At 41.5% G+C, this 21,912-nt stretch overlaps 1 protein-coding gene across 3 annotated transcripts in view; it reads right to left on the bottom strand.

The window, feature by feature from the left end:
- SRGAP3 (SLIT-ROBO Rho GTPase activating protein 3) overlaps positions 1 to 21,912 on the bottom strand; it is a 186,715-nt gene that overhangs the window by 84,128 nt on the left and 80,675 nt on the right. For all 3 annotated transcript variants that reach the window (XR_014154050.1, XM_081852399.1, XM_081852400.1), the window contains exons 2-3: positions 20,507 to 20,702; positions 9,161 to 9,323 (exon numbers count right to left, since the gene is read on the bottom strand). Coding sequence is in view for 2 of the 3 variants with exons in the window: in XM_081852399.1 (XP_081708525.1) it covers positions 9,161 to 9,323; positions 20,507 to 20,702 (359 nt within the window). In the remaining variant the exon portion in view is untranslated. The remainder of the gene's footprint in view (positions 1 to 9,160; positions 9,324 to 20,506; positions 20,703 to 21,912) is intronic.

Raw genomic sequence — 21,912 nt, 5'->3', positions numbered from 1 at the left:
TAACTTTGAACAGCCACTGGAACAAGCAAAGCAGTATTACTACTAAGTATTATAAAGGTCTTGAAAGACAAGTTTACTATCAACCTAAGCCACCCCATCAATGGAAAAGTCACTGGTATGAGATTATAAAAGCTCAGTGAAACTAATGAGAGGCCTTGGGGCTTGGATCTGGAGAATGGATCATGTCTCTCAGGCAAAGGTTGTTATAACAAGTGGCCTAACCTGAGATGGATGTGACAGTTTGGTCCACATCAGCAACGCAATCCTAAGAGTGGGGGCGGATTCCAAAGTTAGATCAGAAATCTAAGGCAGCATAATGTTCTTCCATGCTCCACTATGCAACTCTAGCCTAAACCATTATAAATTATTATCATTGTTACAGAATCATAAAGTTGGAAGAGTCATCTAGTCCAATGCCTTGCAATGCAGGAATCTTTTGCCCAGCATGGGGCTTGAACCCACAGCCTTGAGGTTAAAACTACCGACTATCATTATCATCACCATCCACCTTGATCCAGCAGGTCCCAGTGGGAGTTACAACCATTTAAAACACAATATTAGAATCAGTTAACTGATTCTGCAGTGAGGGTAGAACATAGCCTTACCCTACATAAATTTGACTAATTCTCTTTTAAAGTTGGTGGCCCTCACTACATCTTGTGGGAATGCTGACCTTTAAAGCCCTAAACGGCCTCGGCCCAGGGAGCGTCTCCACCCCCATCATTCAGCCCAGACACTGAGGTCCAGCTCCGAGGGTCTTCTGGCAGTTTCCTCACTGAAAGAAGTGAAGGTACAGGGAACCAGGCAGAGGACCTTCTCAGCGTTGGCAGGCTCCCTGTGGAACGCCCTCCCATCAGATGTCAAGGAGATAAAGAACTACACAATTTTTAGAAGACATCTGAAGGCAGCCCTGTATAGGGAAGTTTTTAATATTTGACATATTCTGCTGGCAGCCGCCCAGAGTGGCTGGGTATAAATAATAAAATAAAATAATAAAATAATAAAATAATACAATTATTATTATTAAATTATTATTACTATGCTCAATGTGCTTTGGCATATCACCCTTGCATGGGGCATTTAGAAAAATATTTGTGAATTTTTAAAAATACTAATGACCTCAAATTGTGTATGCCTACAAAATATATGGGGGACGCGGGTGGCGCTGTGGGTAAAACCTCAGTGCCTAGGACTTGCCGATCGTATGGTTGGCAGTTCGAATCCCCGCGGCGGGGTGAGCTCCCATCTTTCGGTCCCAGCTCTTGCCCACCTAGCAGTTCGAAAGCACCCCTAAGTGCAAGTAGATAAATAGGTACCACTTTCTAGCGGGAAGGTAAACGGCATTTCCGTGTGCTGCGCTGGTGCTGGATCGCCAGAGCAGCTTCGTCACACTGGCCACATGACCCGGAAGTGTCTCCGGACAGCGCTGGCCCCCGGCCTCTTAAGCGAGATGGGCGCGCAACCCCAGAGTCGGTCACGACTGGCCCGTACAGGCAGGGGTACCTTTACCTTTACAAAATATACTGAATAATATTTTTAAATATTTAATAAACTCTTTGTTATCAATAGAACTCCTAGAGGTGGCAGACCATAATAAAACTTTCTATATTGAACATCATTTTCAAGCTTTGTTTCCTTTTGCGGGAGAGCATATCAATATTTTTCATTCTGCCCCTCCCTTTTTCTTCTTTCAATGTTATGTTAAAGCAAGGCAAGAATCTATCACATTATATACTTGAAGAAAACATGTATCATAGGGGAAATTATAATATTGCACCTAGCTAGAAGAATCACTAGTGTAAAAACACTGGAGTGAGCTTGAAACATTACCATCAGCTGTAATTTTAAACTACTACTATCAGAACAATATGCCACATTAATAGACATACAGATTACAAACTTTCATTCTTATAGGAGAATTGTTGTTGTTACTTATTAAATCTGTATTCCACCCTTCATCCATAGATCTCAGAGTGGTTCACAACATAACAAGATAAAAAAACAAAATACATAACAAAAACAAGAATAAAAACAAACCAATAAACGCCCCCCCCCCTTCCTGGAGGGCAGAGAGTAGGCAAAGTTGTTACATTGGCTTAAAAGCAGAACTACATCTGTTGAAATGGAACCTCATTGCCACCATAACATGCCATCTAAAGCCCAGCAATAAGAACAGAAACTCAAATGGTGTTTTTTTTTTAAGCTGATTTTGTATGAGCCAACTATGACTGTTAGCAGTAATCAAGATGCTAAGATTGTGTTCATGGAAGACAATCTTACTCAGCTAAAAGTGATAGTCAAAGAAGAAGAAGGCAAGATGCTACAGATACCCAGGGATTCCCTTTCACTTGCTCAGCAGAAATCATTTGCACTGTTTTATTTTACAGAAACCAAAGCACTTGCATTAATATTAGGGGACATGAGTTTCCAACAATCAAAGTGATTTCTCGTTAAGATCACGTCACCAAAGGATATTTCCTATGCAGCCTACCACAGAGACCTGTCTGGACAATTAGACACTCTCACATAATCCACCGTCTTGAGATTTTAGCCCTTTACCCTTGCAAAGTGAAATCTATCTCCTATGATTGTGGGTGATTAATTATTTATGCAAATGTCACAACACGATGATGCAATGTCTTCTGACACCATAAAACCCAGAGAGGCAGCAATGTAACAATGGGCCTTCCTCCAAACCACAGTACATCTCAGAATGGCTATGAGATTACAGCAATGAAGGCATACCTGGAAGAAAGGATATTTCTAGCAAGGAATGGATACAATGGGAAATAAACCCATTTCAAAAATCCATCGTACATGGGACAGATGTATAACCACACACAACCAGCCAAGCAATTGTAGTACCTATATATGTGCATTATCTCCCTTTAGAGGTCAGCAATAAGCACAAATAAAATGATTTACAAAAAAAACCCCTGTCTGTTTAGATTACTTAATTCCTGGGAGTAACTGCATTACCATTAGTTGTAAGGAGGTTACCATGAAATAAACAACATTTTCCCCACTAGTCTGTAAAGAAGCTGAAGTAGAGCTGGGTTTTTTAAGCATCGCTTTTGCAATATAATTTCACCATAGTACTAATAGAGAACATCCCTATTTTGGGAAACACAGTGATGATCAAAAAAATACTTTTATATTATCTGCTGAAGAACCAGAAAACTGGCAAAGAAAAGTGTTTTGTGGAATCTGTCTCCAACACTCCCATTACAATCATGGGCCCAATTTTGTAATGCATCAATGTAACAAACAGAGGACAAGATAATGATCAGACAGTGGAGATCTAAGATTACTGATGTAAAAGCCTTGGGGTCATTTTAGCCATTTAGTCTTCAGTCTCCATCTAATCACCAACAAGCAGTAAATGTACCAACATTATGAATCATAAAATCTCCAACAGTGATTAGGCAGGGCAGCTCCTAGGTATCTGAAGGTAATGGTTGCTCTTTACTCCTTATTTGTTTAGTAGTTTTGTTGTCCCCAATTTTCTCCTTGGCTCCTCTATAAAACTCCATCGACTTTCCTTCGTGCTTTGGTTGGATAGTGGCCTTTAGTACTAAACAAAGGATAACATTTTCTTTTCCTGTTTCCTTCTTTTACACTGATTTCCTCTCCCCCACCTACCTGTCCTCACCACATCTTATCATTACAATAATAGTGCATTTTAAACTAACCAAATATCAGAGCAAAATACCCCCAGATACCTTGGTAGTTAAGAGACACATACCAGCAGCACCATGTTCCTTACACCTTCACCTCAAGCATGCCCAATAAATCCACCTGCCCTCACCCCTAGGCATGGATAGTTGGAAGTAGCAGGCTATTTGCTAAATCAATCATTGGGAACTACGTCTACAATTGGAATAAAGGCGCACCAGGAATTTCTATTCCTTGCAACTCCCTCTGCAAAAAACCATACCCACAGAATAGCAAATGGAAGGGAAGTTGTGCAACAATGATACCTACAATAAACAGGATCCTTTATGGTGCTTATGGTGGTGGTGTGCATTTCTTCATCTTGGTTTAAGAAATTCTCTTCTTTAACAGTAGAAAACACTGCGGCATGAAGAAAAAGCTTAAACTTAGTTCTCTCTAAGTGATATCATGCGGGACACAAGTGGCGCTGTGGGTTAAACCACAGAGCCTAGGACTTGCCGATCAGAAGGTCGGCGGTTCAAATCCCCGTGGTGACATGACCCGGAAGCTGTACGCCAGCTCCCTCAGCCAATAAAGTGAGATGAGCACCGCAACCCCAGAGTCGGTCACGACTGGACCTAATGGTCAGGGGTCCCTTTACCTTTAAGTGATAACATCAGCTGGCATAGAATCAATACTTGGTAAGGATATTTCCAAGGGCTACTTCAACGGTTCTTAACTTGTGGTCCATAGACCCCTATGGGGTCCACAGATGGGCTTCAGGTGGGGTCTGTGAACTGAGCTCAAAAAGGAAACCAATTTCCAATGCAATAAAAGAAACTGTATGCAAAAAGTTTCCATGTATGTGTTAATGTGCATTTTTCTGGGGAGGACGTCCATAGCTTTCACCAGATTCTGAAGGGGATCCATGACTCAACAAAGGTTAAGAACCACTGGGCTACTTCGAACATTACAGGATTTCCTACAAAAAAACACTTCCTATTTAAGGTGTTGGGGAGGGAAAAAACTTGGGTCTATAACTTACAGTATTAGAGCTGCATTAAGTATTTACTGTGCTCTGAGTACATGCTCTTGGAAGCTGTGACAAGCATACATGCGCCATAGCTACATATAGCAAAATAACTGCGCACAATCATCCTATTACATGATTATGCATGGTTTTAAAAAGAGCAAACACACAACAGAGTCTAATCATGTAGGTCAGATTTCATATGAAATTTACAAAAAAATAGCGCATTTATAGCAAACTTCTAAAAGGGGAGCGGGGAACTCTGCACATTTAGTTGGAGTTTTGGAAATGTAACCTTAAAGGGATAAGAACATAATAGGACCCTCTGAGACAGTTCTGCTTCTAGGGTTAAAAATGTATTTACAATTCCACACTCGTGTCAGGCAGCTTGATCTCTTCATATCAGAAGGTGATAATGGCTCCAGGCCCTAAAAATCTTTACCTGCTGATTTCTGCAGATCAAGCTGCAGTTACAGGCACAAGAGAAGGCTGGGCTGCTTTGTGGTTAGTTGGCAACCCAGTGTTCCACAGCTACCAAGAGGACTCCAGAAGCACCTGGGCATAGGAAAATGAATGGGTGAGGACTTTTTCTTGAAATCACTGAAGGGAGCACAACACAGCTGAACATGGTTTGCCTTAGCTCATCAATATGTTAAACCAATAAATGAAATGTGGCAAGGATGAAGAGTGTTAAGAATGACTTTGAAAGATGAGTAACATGCTTTTATTGATAATTTCTAGCTCCATGCAAACAAGTTAATTCACTGGAGCACTTTAAAATTGGGGGGGGGTAGTTAACAATAGCCATTTTGTCTACTTATTTCTGAATAATTCTGCCACTTCAAAAATCTCATATAGAACTTAATGGAGTTTACAGTTCCAGAAACAAAAACAGGTAATGTGTGGTCTTAAGGGAGGTAAAGGAGAAAAAGCTCCAAGGATAAACACTACTAGCAGATTGCTAAAGGCTAATAAAGCAAGGATAAATTATGGGTATTTTTATACATCCCTCATATTTGCATCATGAAAATACCCATTTGCAATGGAAAAATTCACCACACATTACCATTCCTTTATGTATGTCCCCACAAGATGTCAAAACCAATTAATAATGGCTCAAAGGGGGAAATTAAAAGTGACATCTCTGAAACAAAATGTTGCTCCAATTTACCATCAGAGCAATCTACAACAGCTGTAGAACAATTAGGAGCTGTTCTTAACCCTTCTAGTGCTATCTAGCCTGCACAATTATTTTTAAAACGAGCTTGAGCATGGCCTCCACAGTATGAAAGTTGGAAGGACTGCAAAAATAAAAACAAAACACTGAAAAATTAGTTCCAGGAAAGAATCTTGCATTGACGCAGCAGATGGGCCTCATTCACTTAGCCATTTAAGGTAGAGCCGCCAGATTATCTACCTCCTCAACATCCGCATGATAAAACTATTTTGCATTTGTGTTTTCTTTTGTTTGCTGATTTGAGTTAGCATGACTGGATACAGTGGGTATGCCCTGTAGGATTTTTTAAAGGTGGAGTGGGAAATACTCATGTGACAACATTGCAAGGAAATTTCTTGAAAAATATTAAAAGACTAGCTATTTCCAGGACAAATTAGCATGTGAAAAGGACTTTAGTGGGTGTGTTTTTTAAAATCACATTGTCACACATGTTATTAATCTGATTTATGAGCTGATCACTTTAAAAAGTATGCAAATCATGCTTGATTATAAATGCCTGGCCCAGATGGTGTTCTTTATTCTGATCAGTAATATTATGGCTTCACACATGCCTTGGCTTTCCCAAATATTACAATAACAAACAAATAAGCACACAAATAAGAAAGGAAAGGCTAATAATGATACACAATGAATTAAAGCCTAGGAAAAGACTAGCTCCAGAATGTAAGGCGCGCACACAACAGTGACAAAATTACAGCACGGAATAAGCTGTTTAAAAATGGTTTTAGCTCATCATTGTTTCCCAGAGACTTGTGAGCAATACTGAGACTTCAGCCTTAAGTGACACAACACAATAGCTCTGCTTTGCTCCAATTAAAAGCAGGTGCTGTGTGTGGCAAGCTGCGGATGGCATCAAGCTAATGCTACCTCTGGTTCATGCCAGGAACATATCAGCTTGGGGTGATGGCAGAGGGGCACTTAGTTGAGCATGCAATGGAAACACAGATCCCATTGGTTATGCCGGGGAAAGCTACCATTCTAAAGGAATTGCCTAAGAGCCACTGTCCGAGAAAATAAACTGTTAAAGCTATCAAGGCTTGAATGAGCTGAATGAACACAGACTCCAGCTCCCTCTCAGGAGATGTCCACACTTCCATTCGCCCTGGTGCTTCCCGCAGGGAAAGCCACGGTGTGCTGCTGAATCGGAGCCAACGGCAATTAGATTTTTCCACAGATTCCTGTTTGTTCCAGTTCAGTGGCAAAGAGCCTGTTTTCCCAGGAAAGTTGCGGGGCAAACGCAAAACCTCTTGGATTTGTGTTTTATAGGTACGGGGCAAGCTGAACTGTGGCTGAGCCTACACTCCAGACAGAACCCCTGACTCAGTCAATCCAACGTTCCACTGCTCTCGGAATGCCCACCAAATAATTCCTCACAGCTTGATCTTTTTTATTCCAATGACCCATATAAAAAGTGGCCTTTAATGCCAACTGACATAATGGGAAACCTCACAGGGTGTGTAGTCACCTCTTTAGTAACAACACAAGTCTAGTAGTTTCTTGGCAGAATGCCACCTGAAGAACCTCTATACATTGTATCTGCCAGGCCTCAATTAGAAGTACAGTCATACCTTGGGTTAAATATGCTTCAGGTTGAGTGTTTTCAGGTTACGCTCCGCGACGACCCGAAGTAACAGAACGCATTACTTCCAGGTTTCGCCGCTTGCGCATGCGCAGACACTCAAAATGACATCACGCGCATGCGCAGAAGCAGCAAATCATGACTGGCGCAGTCGCATTCTACTCAGGATGCGAACGGGGCTTCGGAACAGATCCTGTTCACATCCAGAGGTACCACTGTCCTGGTAAATAGTCAGTCTCCTCATACTGACAAACCAAATGGTTTTATAACAGAACATTTAGGGTTTGTCCACACTTGTCCCATGCCTATAAAGCACAACGCGGGTGGCGCTGTGGTTGAAACCACGGAGCCTCTTGGGCTTGCCGATCAGAAGGTTGGCAGTTTAAATCCCCGCAATGGAGTGAGCTCTTCTTGCTCTGTCCCAGCTCCTGCCAACCTAGCAGTTCGAGAGCACGTCAGTGCAAGTAGATAAATAGGTACTGCTGTGGCAGGAAGGTAAATGGTGTTTCCGTGCGCTCTGATTTCTGTCACGGTGTTCTGTTGCACCAGAAGTGGTTTAGTCATGGTGGCCACATGACCAGGAAAGCTGTCTGTGGACAAACACCGGTTCCTTCGGCCTGAAAGCAAGATGGTGACTCTGGGGTTGTGGCGCTCTTTGACTGGACTTAACCATCCAGGGGTCCTGTACCTTTACCTTTTTTATAAAGCACGAGTCTAAGCAGTTTTCTAGGCTTTTCTAGGCTTCCTAGGCACAGGTCCAAGTGGTTTTACCTTTGCCCCACAGCTTTCCCCTAGAAAACATGCTTTCTACTGCGGTAGAGACACCACCTTGCCAACAAAGGACCATATAGTAAAAGCTATGGTTTTCCTAGTAGTGATGCATGGAAGTAAAAGCTGGACCATAAAGAAGGCTGATTGCTGAAGAATTGATGCTTTTGAATTATGGTGCTGAAGGAGACTCTTGAGAGTCCCATGGACTGCAAGAAGATCAAACCTATCCATTCTTAAGGAAATCAACCCTGAGTGCTCACTGGACGGACAGATCCTGAAGCTGAGGCTCCAATACTTTGGCCACCTCATGAGAAGAGAAGACTCCCTGGAAAAGACCCTGATGTTGGGAAGGAGAAGGGGACAACTGAGGACGAGATGGTTGGATAGTGTTTTCGAAGCTACCAGCATGAGTTTGATCAAACTGCGGGAGGCAGTGGAAGACAGGAGTGCCTGGCGTGCTCTGGTTCATGGGGTCACGAAGAGTCGGACACTACTAAACAACAACAACAACTGCTGAATCAGAACAAATGACAATCCACAGGAAACCCAACTGCTGCCATTTGGTCCAATTCAGCCATTAACCGTACGTTTTCCCAGGAGAAGGTAGTGGGACAGATGGGAGGTGTGGACGAGCCCTTATATATGAAAATTTAATTGTACAGTGTCAGTTTCTCCACAGTTAATGACAAGGGAACCCCAGAATACAGTTTTCTGAAAAGGCACACAAGTCTTTATATAAGAGAACCTTTTCAGATTTATATGCTCTGGCATTTTGCCCCCAAAGTTCTCTCAGCACTTCTTCATTATGTGGTGCTTACTCTCTCAGGAGGCTATTGAGTGTACTATACAATAAATCAGATCAAATTAAGTGACACAAACATTTGTTTACCTTTTTAAATAGCCGGATGACATCCTCACTGATCTGGGAGAGTCTGACAATGACATTGTTCATGAAGATGTCATTCAGGGTAGCATGGTCTCTGCTTTCTCTCCGAGTTTGGGTCAGTACCAGGTACCAGCAGTTCACAGGAGAAAGAAGGTGCTGATCCTTCCTATAGGCATAGAAATTGATGGTTTAAAAAACGTTAGCTCACACATGAGGGCAGTCTTCTTGCTATGAGCAATAATGAGTTCCACTGACTAAAAGTTGCTATCAAACAGGTTGAGCAGGCAAAGAAAGCCTGAATTAACTTTCTACCAAAAGTTATGTGCTTACAGCAGTTCACTATGAGAATCTAGAGCCAATCTGATGATACAGTTCACAGCTAATTAAAAATTTTGTAAATAAAAATGAACAAATTCGGGAATTAGGAGTGGGCAATAGTTATGCCCTTTTTATACTAACAGCCCAATCATATACCACTGAAACTATGTCCTGTTTTATTCAATGTAACTCATTTTCAAAATCTGTGCATTAGCAAATGGTATGCCATAATAAAGTGTTTGCTTTATGATAGAAAGCAAGGTAAAAAGGAAACCATTTCCACTATGAAGTCTAATAACATACTCCAAACAAATTGGAAAATGTTCTTTTTCAAAATACATTTCATTCCAGCATTAACATTTTCAGAATAAAAACAAAATTCCATGAACACAGGTATATATTTAACTTCAGTTCCCAAATAAAATTGAATGTTTTTTAAGCCAAGTTGATAGGTATACCCCAGTATATAGTTTAAATGCAATCCACACCAACAAAGCAATACTCATCGAAGAAACAGATACTGTACATGTTCAGCTGGGTACAGTTAAAGGTCAACAGAGAACCAAGTTAGTTTCACTTTTTTGACCAGACAATTCCTATTCCCACAAGTCTCTGACTATAAATCACAACCATAAACTGATTTGCCACACACAGGAAAACAATCAGCTCCATACACACCTTTTATTTATATACTGCCAAAAGACTTTGCCTTAAAAAGGTTAATAAAGTTTCCAATAACACCACAGATAAAAACAGGAAATACAATGAAGACAAGCCAAAAAAGAAAAGCTGATAAAACAATAATAATCAAAAAAAGGCCCTCAAATGTCATAAAAGGGCCAATATAGTAGGATGGACTTTATCTGGTGCCTTTTTGATAGCAATGAAGACACCAAGCAAACATGGCAGAGGAGGGAGATTCCTCCATTTGTGTGCCACCACTGAGAGGGCCCTCTCTCCAGGAGCTACGGAATGTAGAGGCACCCAGAGGTGGACTTGATAAGAAGTGAATTGATAGCCAGATTCAAAGCAGGAGGAGGTGTAAGAGCATTTAGGAGTTGAAAGGGTAAACACCAGCCCCTTGAAGTGAACCTAAAAACAAACCAAGAGAACTATACTCCCAACAGCAAAGTGCTCTGTTAAAAACACACACAAATAAAACCCCATTGTTTATACACATAACATACATAGGATTCTATTTTTATTATCACATATCCCCTGTAAAGTAGACTGACATTGAAAAATAGCCATCTAAGTCAGGCTTCAGATCAGACAAAATTAAGAACTGCTCTTGCACTTTTCTCTTTTCTTCTTTTTTTTGCAATTTAATATTGCAAAATTATTTTAACTCTACTGTATGTTCCGCTCCGCCCCCGCCCCTGCAAAAAAGGCAGCCTTGGAATTTGAGCTCCTTGGTCCAAATGCCTATCCATTACACACCCTGTTCAGCTTCCTCTTCCCAGCTTTAGAAGACAAACAAGAGGCTGGATGCCAAATCACCCTGAACCACTGTCTTGTTGAGGAAAGAAAATTACAATGAACGATATTAGACCAATTCTTTGCCATTAAGCAATCTCAACAAGTCCCTAGAGAGCAGTCAAGACCCACAACGAACATCTCATCAAGTCAAGAATATTATGTGCCAACAAAGCAATGCAGCAAGACTTAGAAACTATGCAGTAGGGAACAATTCTGCATTAGTGGGGAGAAGGACTAGGTGACTTATTAGGGTTTTTCCATCTCCCAGGCCAGCTATCCTGAGAAACCATTTAGAGGCCTCCTTTTGTTATAGACATTGTTGGCTGTACTGCCAGTCATAGTTTTGAGTCAGAGAATATTGCAGTTTGCTTCCATTCATTTAAACTGCAATAGTGCACAAGGGCTACAAATTAGAGATTGGAGACCCAGTGGAAGATTGGGCCATGAGCCAGCTTTTATTGTATGCATTTATACAAGAAAGCTAGTTGAAATTCTAGATGAATACAAGCCAAATACAACTAACCAGACATGCATGGAAGTCCACTAATAGCTCGATAAGCCACTTGTTTTTGCTGCCTACCTACACCCAGGACAGCAAAAATGGAGATACGTTTTCAAACACCTGGCTGGACCAATGAAGTGACTAGGACTGGCACTATTGCAAACCATGTGCCATGAGTTGCACAGCCCTGCTCAAGTCCAAGGACATCAGGAAATATGCATGTTCCATTCTGCGGTATTATAACATACCACTGGCCAAGGAATCAGAGGAAATGGAGTTGTTTTTTAGTTTATACTTATGTTGCAACACACTTGTAGCCACTGGCCAGAAAAATACTGGGCTGCAGTGAACATACACCACTTTCTTCTCCCTGTAGCAGTTTGCATGATTAACACTGGCCACACTGTTCATTCTATGCTGCCAGCTAGCATCACTGCTAGCATCACTGTCAAGAAGCAGAGGCTGAAGTTACAGCCCTGCATTCCTATACGTTGCGTGTCTTGCAAAGTGTTAACTAAAGCTTGGCAACGCAGCTCAGCCGCTTGCTTCTCAACAAGCAAAAAATGCAAAACCATCTCAGCAAATGTAGCAGAAACATTTTTACACGTTTCAGTGATGTTCATTATCAACACAATGAACACCAAGAAGCGAAGGGATGACAAATGCTAGGAATGTGTAGCACCACACTGTTCTGATCTGTCTCTCCCCATCTTATTAGCCGGAAAACATTCCATTTCTCAAGAGGATTTCTAACTAACGAGGAGACACTGATAGTCATCTGGATTCCTTCTACACAGATACACATACAAACCCGGTGTTGTGCGTTGTCTCTGGTCGGGGACAGAGGGTGTCACTTGGGGGGGAATTGTCATCCCGCCACTCCTTGGTGTGTGGAGTGCCCCAGGGTGCGATACTCTCCCCGATGCTTTTTAACATCTTTATGCGCCCCCTCGCCCAGCTTGTCTGGGAGCCGGTTGAAGTTAAATCCTTCGAAGACAGAGGTCCTCTGGCTGGGACGGGACGATATGGGATTGAGGGGGCAACTCCCATCTCTTGCGGGAGATTAGTGCCAGCACCGTCCATTAAGAGTTTGGGTGTAATCTTCGATACCTCCCTCTCCATGGAGGCGCAGATTGCAGCTATAACAAAGGCGGCATTTTTTCATCTCCGCCAAGCTAAGCAGTTGGCTCCTTACCTCTCTCGCCCTGACCTAGCCACTGTGATCCACGCAACGGTCACCTCCAGACTGAATTATTGTAACTCGCTCTACGTGGGGCTGCCCTTGAGACTGACCCAGAAACTCCAGCGGGTGCAGAATGCCGCAGCGAGACTCCTTACGGGGTCTTAGCTGCGAGATCACATTCATCCGGTGCTATACCAGCTGCACTGGCTCCCGGTGGAGTACAGGATCAGGTTTAAGGTGCTGGTTTTAACCTTCAAAGCCCTGTACGGCCTAGGACCCTCGTACCTACAGGACCGCCTCTCCTGGTATGCCCCACAGAGGAACTTACGGTCTTCAAATAAAAACATCTTGAAGGTCCCAGGCCACAGAGAGGTTAGGCTGGCCTCAACTAGAGGCAGGGCTTTTTCGGCTGCGGCTCCAACCTGGTGGAACACTCTGTCACAAGAGACTAGGGCCCTGCAGGACTTGACATCTTTCCGCAGGGCCTGCAAGACAGAGCTGTTCCACCAGGCCTTTGGTCAGGGCACAGCCTGACTCCCTCCTTTGGCAATCTTTACAACACTTTAGTTTATGGTTGCCATCAATTTTGATTTTAATTAATTTTTATAATGTTTTTATAATGTTGCACTGTTTTAGTGTTGTTAGCCGCCCTGAGCCCGGCTTCGGCTGGGGAGGGCGGGATATAAATAAAATTATTATTATTATTATTATTATTATTATTATTATTATTATTATTATTATTATCATGATTAATGAAATTTTAATGGTTCTGAGGAAAACTGCCATGTTTTCAGGAGCATTTTTCTAGTGCACAGGCTGCTCTTGGTAATGTCTGCAAAATGCAAAACATTGCAAATACTAACGAAACCCCATACATAGGAGGATCTCAAAGCACTTCTTATTCATTTTCAAAACAACTCTCAATGTGCGACCGCCAAGCACTAATTGGCTTATTATATTTTCCTATGTTCGTAAGTTGAAAAAGTGGAATGAAAAACCATGGAATAACCAGTCTTCATGACCTTTAGAAGAACTAACTGAAGGACAATAGAGAAGAAGGGATAACACACAGAGACACAGACACATGCAAGGGTAGAAGATGGCCCAGGGAAGCTGGACCAAGGATAAATGGTGCTCTCAGGTAAAAAAAAAGAATAGCCATGCATGATCTAGATAAAGAACTTTCAAGCAGTGACCCCATCTTTCTATGACATCTGTGTCACTAAAATATACCTACAAGCAACAGGGGAAATTTACTAATTGTAATTATGCTTCAGCATAAGTCCCCCCCCCCTTCTTTTCTGCAGCAACACATGTGGATATTTAATTAGTTCCTTTAACTTCTAGCTGTCCTTACAGTTTGCAAAGGGTGTGCTTTCCAGGCAATAGGCACCAATGAAACTCACTAAAAATAATCAGGTGGCGTACATGACCATGGAGGGAGAATCCTCAGTTAACTATAGGACTGGAAGCAAACATTTTCATGGCTCTGATGTCTGCTATCACAGCTTAGGAAACCCTCCCACATGGAAAAGAAGAGCAAGGAAGTACACTATGATATGATTTCAGCTCAAAGGCGTTTACAGAAAGCATCATTTCCAGACACGAACAGAGGATTGCTTCCATTCCTAGCCAGCTCGTCAAACATTTTGGCCTGAACAGAAGTTCTCAGCTACGCTGACACCAACAGAAATGCTGCTTTTTAAGCTCTTCACAGTCTATAACAGAACAGCCAATGACAACACAAAGTGAGCCCCGATGAACCAGAAGTGCACCAGTTGTTTAATGCCTCTTCCTTCAAGGCATCGCTACTAAACTTTGCATAGGTCATTTGCCAACAAAAGAATTTGACAATCCAGCTGTTCTGCATGCTCAAAAATCTGGGGAACAATAGACGATACCCAAGAGTGAAGGTCCAAAATGTGAGGAGTCAGCTATTATCTGTGTACAGAAACAGGTGGATCAAGGCTGCCCACCAAAGGTTTTGCAAGGTAATCCAGCAATAGCGAAAAGGGCAGGGGAAAATAGCAGGCCGGGTGGTGCTGAAGATTATTAATGTATAAAGCAAATAAATGGTTCAGTTTTGTTAAGCTCATTTTCCATTTTCCCTTTGAAACCATAATGTTCAATAATATATTACTGCTGTTTAAAATTGATGAACCACTTTATAAGCCTCAGCAGCTTCTTCACTTCCAATCTACTATCTTAGAGGCCTCCAAAAAGTGAGGAGGGGGAGTCTCATGACCTTATTAAGGCTTTCCTAGACACATGAAAACACCTTTCAGCTCAATGAGCAGCAGCCAGCCATCACAGCAGATACAAAGTGTGACAGAGCTACCTGTGGCCTCACCAGCATCCCAAAAAGACTGAAGCATTCAAAAGCAGATAATATTCTCTGAACTACAAAATTAAGCCCACAAGATGTTGAACTATCAGGGCAAGTACAACATTGATACATGCTTCTTATGGCTGTGCCTGTTTGAAACTAGTTGATAGAAAACAGATGTGGAAACAATTATTACCCTCTAGACACAGTAAGACATCTTCAAATATTTGAAGGTCTCTCACATAGAAGGAGCAAATTTGTTTCCTGTTGTTCCAGAAATGGAACCAAACCACCAAACAAGTTAAAATTGTAAGGAAGGAGATTTAGATTAAATATCAGGAAAAACTTCCCAATAATATGAGCTGTTTTAACAATGGAATGAACTGCCTCAGAAGGTGGAGCACATTTTCATTAAAGAACTTATTAAACAAAGGTTGGATGGCCATCCATGAAAGATGCTATAGTAGTAGATTTGTCGGCAGGTTGGACTCGATCAGGGTTTACCAAACTCAGGTCTCCTGCTATTTTTGGACTACAACTCCCATCATCCCTAGCTAATAGTACTGGTGGTCAGGGATGATGGTAACTGCAGTCCAAAAACAGCTGTAAACCCAAGTTTGAGGAACCCTGGACTAATATACTTTGTATGAGTCTGTCAGATGAGCCTTCGTGGTCCAACAGTCAGATATGCTGGGCCTTGATTTTAGTAAACATCCTGGTCTGTTATGGAAGTGTGCTGGGTGACTTAATGCATAGTGCTCTCACTTCCATGCCTCAACTTACAGAAGCAAATGAGTAAGGAAAGGAAAGGCATGCAAGGCCTTCTACACAAAGGATTTTTGCAGGTCTAAACAGTAGTGGGTACATCTCTCCTATTCAGGGGTGTCAACTTGAATAAAATATGGGAAGCAAGTAAGCCCCACCCCACATAATCAATCACATGACATGGTGCACGTACACCGTTTGAATGGCAATGCCTATCAACTTTGGAGGGCCCAGCCCTCTCAAATCATTTACAGGGGAACCGAAGCCCCCTTGACCCCTAGGAATAGGCTCCTATGCTCCCATTAGGGCAAGAAAAGTTTGCAGCAATCGTACTAGTTGGGCCTGGTGAGCATTTAAGGTCCCCAACCGTAATCTGCGGGTTGCCATCTGACTGGATTTTATTCTGATCTTGATCTGATTTTAGGATGCATTTTAACTGATTGCCTGTTTCTATGTTAATGTGTTATCCATTTGATGTTAGCCACTCTGAGCCCGGTTTTGGCCGGGGAGAGCAGGGTATAAATAAAAATTATTATGATTATTACTACTACCGCTCTCAGAACAGGGGCTCCAACTCCTTTCCATTATGAAACAGCATAGTAAAGAGATTTCCTGGTCATCTTTAGATTTTCAATTTACACATATTGCTGCATTTGTCGACATTCTTACAACCCTGAAAGAATGGTGCAAAAACAAAGGTTTAGAAAGTGCCATTCTTCAAGTAGCAAAGAAAGACAGGCACGTAGTATTAATAACACACCTTTGCTAGCCCACTCACTGACTGCACACACTATATCAGGTACAATGAACTAAGTTAATATCCGAAGAAATACAAATCACCTTTGTAAATGCCTTTGCAGGGCAATATAGCCTTCTATAGCTTCCTCTAAAGGAAGGTTAGAAAATGAAGCACCACAACAGGTTTAGACTTATGAAAAGAAGCACTTTTAAAAAAAGCAAACCCAGGTGTGCCAAGTCACTAGGTTGGAAAACAAGGACAAGAATAGTGGTGTTTTCACATTTCTCTCCAGGACAGATCTTGAATTTGAAACTCATACTGTGGTCTTTGTACCTGATAATGTTGCTGGTGAACAAACAATTTCTTTGAAGGAAAAGAGAAGTTGCCTTGAAAATGTTTTGGAATGGAAAGGCAGGATAGAAGTGCTTGAAATAAAATATAGTTGTTTGCTATGACAACCACACTTCCTTGTTCTAATCTTCTGCGTGGCTTTAATCATGTACAGGAGAAATCAGACGCACACAACACACTCCACCCCAAAGCTTCTGCAATTTAAACCGCAACACTGCAGTGCATTAAAAGACGACTATTTTCCTAACAAAGGCACCTATGCTTTGCAAAGGCAAGGCCTCTCACAGCATTTGTGGAACTCAGGCCTCTTTGTTTGGCAAATGGAATGAAGGACTGTATAAAAACAAATTGTTCTGATCTTCCATTATACTACTCATTCACTCCAACAATACTTAAGATTTTCTGTCTGAAGCAGCCTTAAAACCACTCAACTCACAGACCACTCAAACTATATTTTGCATTTTCAGACACGGAGGTTCTTTACAAATAAATTTATAGGACTGAAAGCAGGATTTTCTTTCACTGACTTAAAAATATGAAACAGGCCTCCCATGCCTTATGTGGCAAATCAACTGAGCTTTGTCTAGTCCCAGAGTATTCAAGCTGCTGTTCTTTTGGAACATTTCCTCCAACACTAAATGATAATCACTCTTTACATAAGCAATCGGTGAAAAGGGTAAGGGACCAGAACAACATACAAGGCTTTCATTAGATAAACCTCAGAACAAATCTGTCTTATAAACAACCTTGTAAAGTAGCTATCTGAGAAAAGTAGTAAGCAAAATGCATAAAACATAAAAAGCCATCTCTCTCTAACATGTAATTATTTTTCTTAATGCAAAATTAAGTTCAACGTCTAAACAATAGTTCTGAGTCTTCCTCCTGCCCTGCTTACACACCTTCATTTACAGCCCCCCTTTTCCCATTAGCATAGAAGAGCCAGCACCCTCCAGCTGCTTTTGCTTGGGGACTTAGTAATAATTAGTTCAACATTCACAGTATGTTCCAGGGCCTGTTCAATCCATTCGCCAGATGCTACTCTTAGCTCCATCTGGCTGCCAAAATGAATGGAGCCACAATGAGCTGTCTTTGCTTTTCATCTGCAACAACAACCACTGAATTAAAGGGTCTCGTAAGGATTTCTAGCCCATTAGGTTTCGGTCCCTCTTTTCATTTCACTCTGCCACCTCCACTATTTAGACCACTAGCTGAAGATGGGTTTACATAAAGAAGGAAAGCCCAAAGTGTATGCTGGATAAAGGAGGAAGCATTACTGGTTGGGGAATAATTTAATCCCGAGTTAGGTGAGCAACCTGCACTGGATAGTTACAGGTAGGTAGCCGTGATGGTCTGCCGTAGTCAAAACAAAATAAAAAAATTATTCTTCAGGTATCTGAAGAAGTGTGCATGCACATGAAAGCTCATACCAATAACAAACTTAGGTGGCCTTTAATGTGCTACCAGAAGGAATTTTTTAAATTTTGTTTGCACTGGATAGGTTACACTCCTCCTTAACACACAGGTTCATATCCTGAGCATCTCCTTCTGGGTGCCCAAGTGATTAGGTGTGCTTTCCATCAGGTTTTATTGGTTTCCCAGCCATATCTTTTCTTAAGAAGGAATGATATAACCACAATCATTTGCATTTCGGTAATTACTAGATTGGAAGACAGCAACATGTTTGTTGTTTGCTACCCTGGGCTCCTTTGTGAGGAAAGGCAGCATATACATTTAATAAATAAAGAAGCTGCAACTTGTTATTTTTGTCTATTTGGTGTTACATAGCTTTCTCTATGCCATTTATCTCCTAAAATTAAATAATAATAATATTTTTTTAAAAAATAGGGGAAGTGAATGAGTTGATCAGCTTTGACCTACAGTTTTGTAAATGAACACCCAGTCTACTCTATAAATTGGGTTAGACCAAGACTTCACCTGCTGTAGATAGAAATTCCTTCCTTTCACGGCTGATGGCGGGGGGGAGGGCGGCATTTTGCTGATTTCCCACCACCACCTGCTGACCCAAGCATCACTATTCCAGAAGGTCCACCTCCCTTCCCCCCCCCCCCAAAAAAAACCCCTCTCAAACAATTTGGGAGGTGACCCTAGGAGCTCAGAACAAGGGGTGAAATCAGCAGAAATTACCTCCCACTTCCTTCATTAGTGGGATCATCCCATGAGCAGAACCTTGCTCAGGGTGTGCTCCTGCTGTTGGAAGCAAAATCTGGATCCAGCTCAGTATGTTTATACATCTATCCTCTTCTGGTTCTAGGAGACAGTGGGGCAGGAGATGGTGGGGATTCAATCAGCCGCCCACTTGCCTGATCATCCCCTCCTCCTCTTCCGACGAGTCCGGTGTTCCACTCTCTATCCCTGATAGCTCTGACCCTTCTCCTAGGGGGGCACTGACCCCCATAAATTGCTGGCCCCCTCTCCTCTTTCCAAGTCAGTTTCCAGTCCCCTTGTGTCCAACACACATACATCCAAGCCCTGCCGTCCCTGACACCTACTGAGGAAGGCCATTCCACAAACAATAAGAAGGCTCCCCCTCCAGGCAACACCCACCTAACAGAGTTGGGAGGCGTGGGGTGGGGTGGTGGCTCTGCTACAGATCTTTAACTTCTCAAGAATGAGGGTTCTGGTCAAAAGGAAGTTGAAAGATAAGGGGTCAAGTTTCTCCAAAAAGTTTTTGTGTTATTCCAAATCACGATAATAGAAGGCAAATGTTCTTCAAGCCTGGGTCCCCAGATATTATTGAACAGCAGCTCTCTGATCATTGGCTAAGCTGTCTGGGGATGACTGGAGTTGTAGTCCAATAACAATGACATATGGAAACCTATTTGTACACTAGCAGAATCAGAATAAAGAGATTACAGTGGTACCTTGGTTCTCAAACTTAATTCATTCCAGAATTCTGTTCCAAAATCAAAACATTCCAAAACCAAAGCACAAAATGGATTAATCCATTCCAGACTTTTAAAAATAGCAACATGAATTTTGCTATCTAACAAGACCATTGATCCATAAAATGAAAGCAATAAACAATGTACGGCAGTCACACAATCCATCAATCAGTAGGAAATGAATGACACAAGGGATTATGTCCAACAGACAAATGGCAATGACAACACAGGAAGTACTTTGCAGCTATGATTGTCAAAAATATTAAAAGGAACCAACTAAAAAAAACCAATATGGCCAAGGGCAAGAAGAAGGTAAAAAAATCCACTGAGGAGCTACAAAACTAGACAGTATTAATATCCTCCTTTTCTTCTACATCCTTAGTTCATTTAGAGTTCAGAACCTCAAAGGCACATACTAAAAAGGATCAGTCATGTTCATTACTCCAGCTTGAAATATGGAACATTAAATATGCAGTATCAATGTATGCAAGCTTTACCCACCAGAATGTCAGGCATGCCCAACACGTCAAAACACTGACAGTAGCAGCCAACCCTTAAAGAGACTATTTTGAAAGACACTAACAAGTTTGTAAATAAGTAGCTCAGCAAACCCAAGAAACCAACTGAATCTCTGTTAACATTTTTTTCATTTCCTCAACCACCTCTGCTCCCATCAGTCATCTGAAAAGGCCCATCACTTTAAAATCACACTGAAGACTGCATATATTCAACAAGTCTGGGTCTCTTGTGCCTCCTTTCTGAAATAGAAACATATATGCTTACTTGAACTGGTGGTGTTCCCTGGAGCTGCGAATCTTGGAAGAAAATCTTTCCGCAAGTTTTTCTAAGTTCCTAGAGTACTCCAGTTCAATCTCAGCCTTTCTGCGGAAGAACTCCTGGAGGTCCTGCAGGAGCTGCAACCGGGATTCAGACTGCTGCTCTAGGCATTTGAACTGTTCCACCAACTGGGTACGAATTTCTGGACACACAAAACAGAAAGCGAAACAGCATTATAAACAAATGGTAACAGAGCCTGTAAGCGCTCATTTATTTTGCTGCCCTACTAAAGACCTCTCACATTGACAGCACTATATTGAGCATGCCCAGATAAGTACAGATTAACAGGCTACATAAACGGATTAACTTCACATAAGTACATAAATACATAAACAGATTGACTTTAAACCTTTAAACACTGGGGGAAGGGGAATCCTCTCTTATGTACCCTTGTAAGGGGGAAAGAAACTGGACTGAGATTGAAGTGTCAGCGGTGAGATTAGGTTAAGAAAAAATTCTCAGTGTCTCAAAGGACTGGAATAAAAGTGGGGGATGGTTGCATATAGAAAACTAGTCATATATTCATTTATTAAGATTTTTTACTCTCTCTTTTTTTCCATGCACAATTTGGGGTCCATCAATGAACACCCTTACTAAAATTACATTTTACTGATATCAAGCAGAATTTGACTGGAATTAAGCAGTACGTTCGGAATTTAAGGATTGAAAAGCATACCTTTATGTGATTATTTACTACAACCCACTCTTCTGATCCTTTGTGATTCAACAGGTTATAACATAAACAAATAAATAGCATACAGTCATGCCATCTGTGTTTGCGAGGCCTCCAATATTTCTGATATCTAAAATATTTGACAAATTACTACTATGTGGTAACTGCTAACAAATACTGACATTAAGCAACATTAGATTCACCAATCTGAAACACTATATATATATATATATATATATATATATATATATATATATATATATATATATTTGCTTTCGTAGATTTTCACGGGTACAGGAATGCAGGTTTTGGTGTCCTCGGGTGTCTTCCCGTGTAAAAGTTGGGGTGTCTAGGCGACGTTTCGACGAGGTCTCACTCGTCATCTTCAATGAGATGAAGATGACGAGTGAGACCTCGTCGAAACGTCGCCTAGACACCCCAACTTTTACACGGGAAGACACCCGAGGACACCAAAACCTGCATATATATATATATATACACACACACACACACACACACACACACACACACACACATATATATGCAAGTGCTTTTGCAATACAATAGTGTGATAATGGTTGAACAGAGATATTGTCTAAAATCTCCCAGGCGCAGAACATCACGTCCAATTGCTAAGGAATAAATACTGGTTATAATTCAAACTTCCACAGAAGCTCAG

This window comes from Podarcis erhardii, assembly GCF_964252035.2.
Source record: "Podarcis erhardii genome assembly, chromosome: 2".
Taxonomy (NCBI): Eukaryota; Metazoa; Chordata; class Lepidosauria; order Squamata; family Lacertidae; genus Podarcis; species Podarcis erhardii.
Note: the sequence above shows the minus strand (reverse complement) of the source record. Positions and strands in the feature narration are given on the sequence as shown.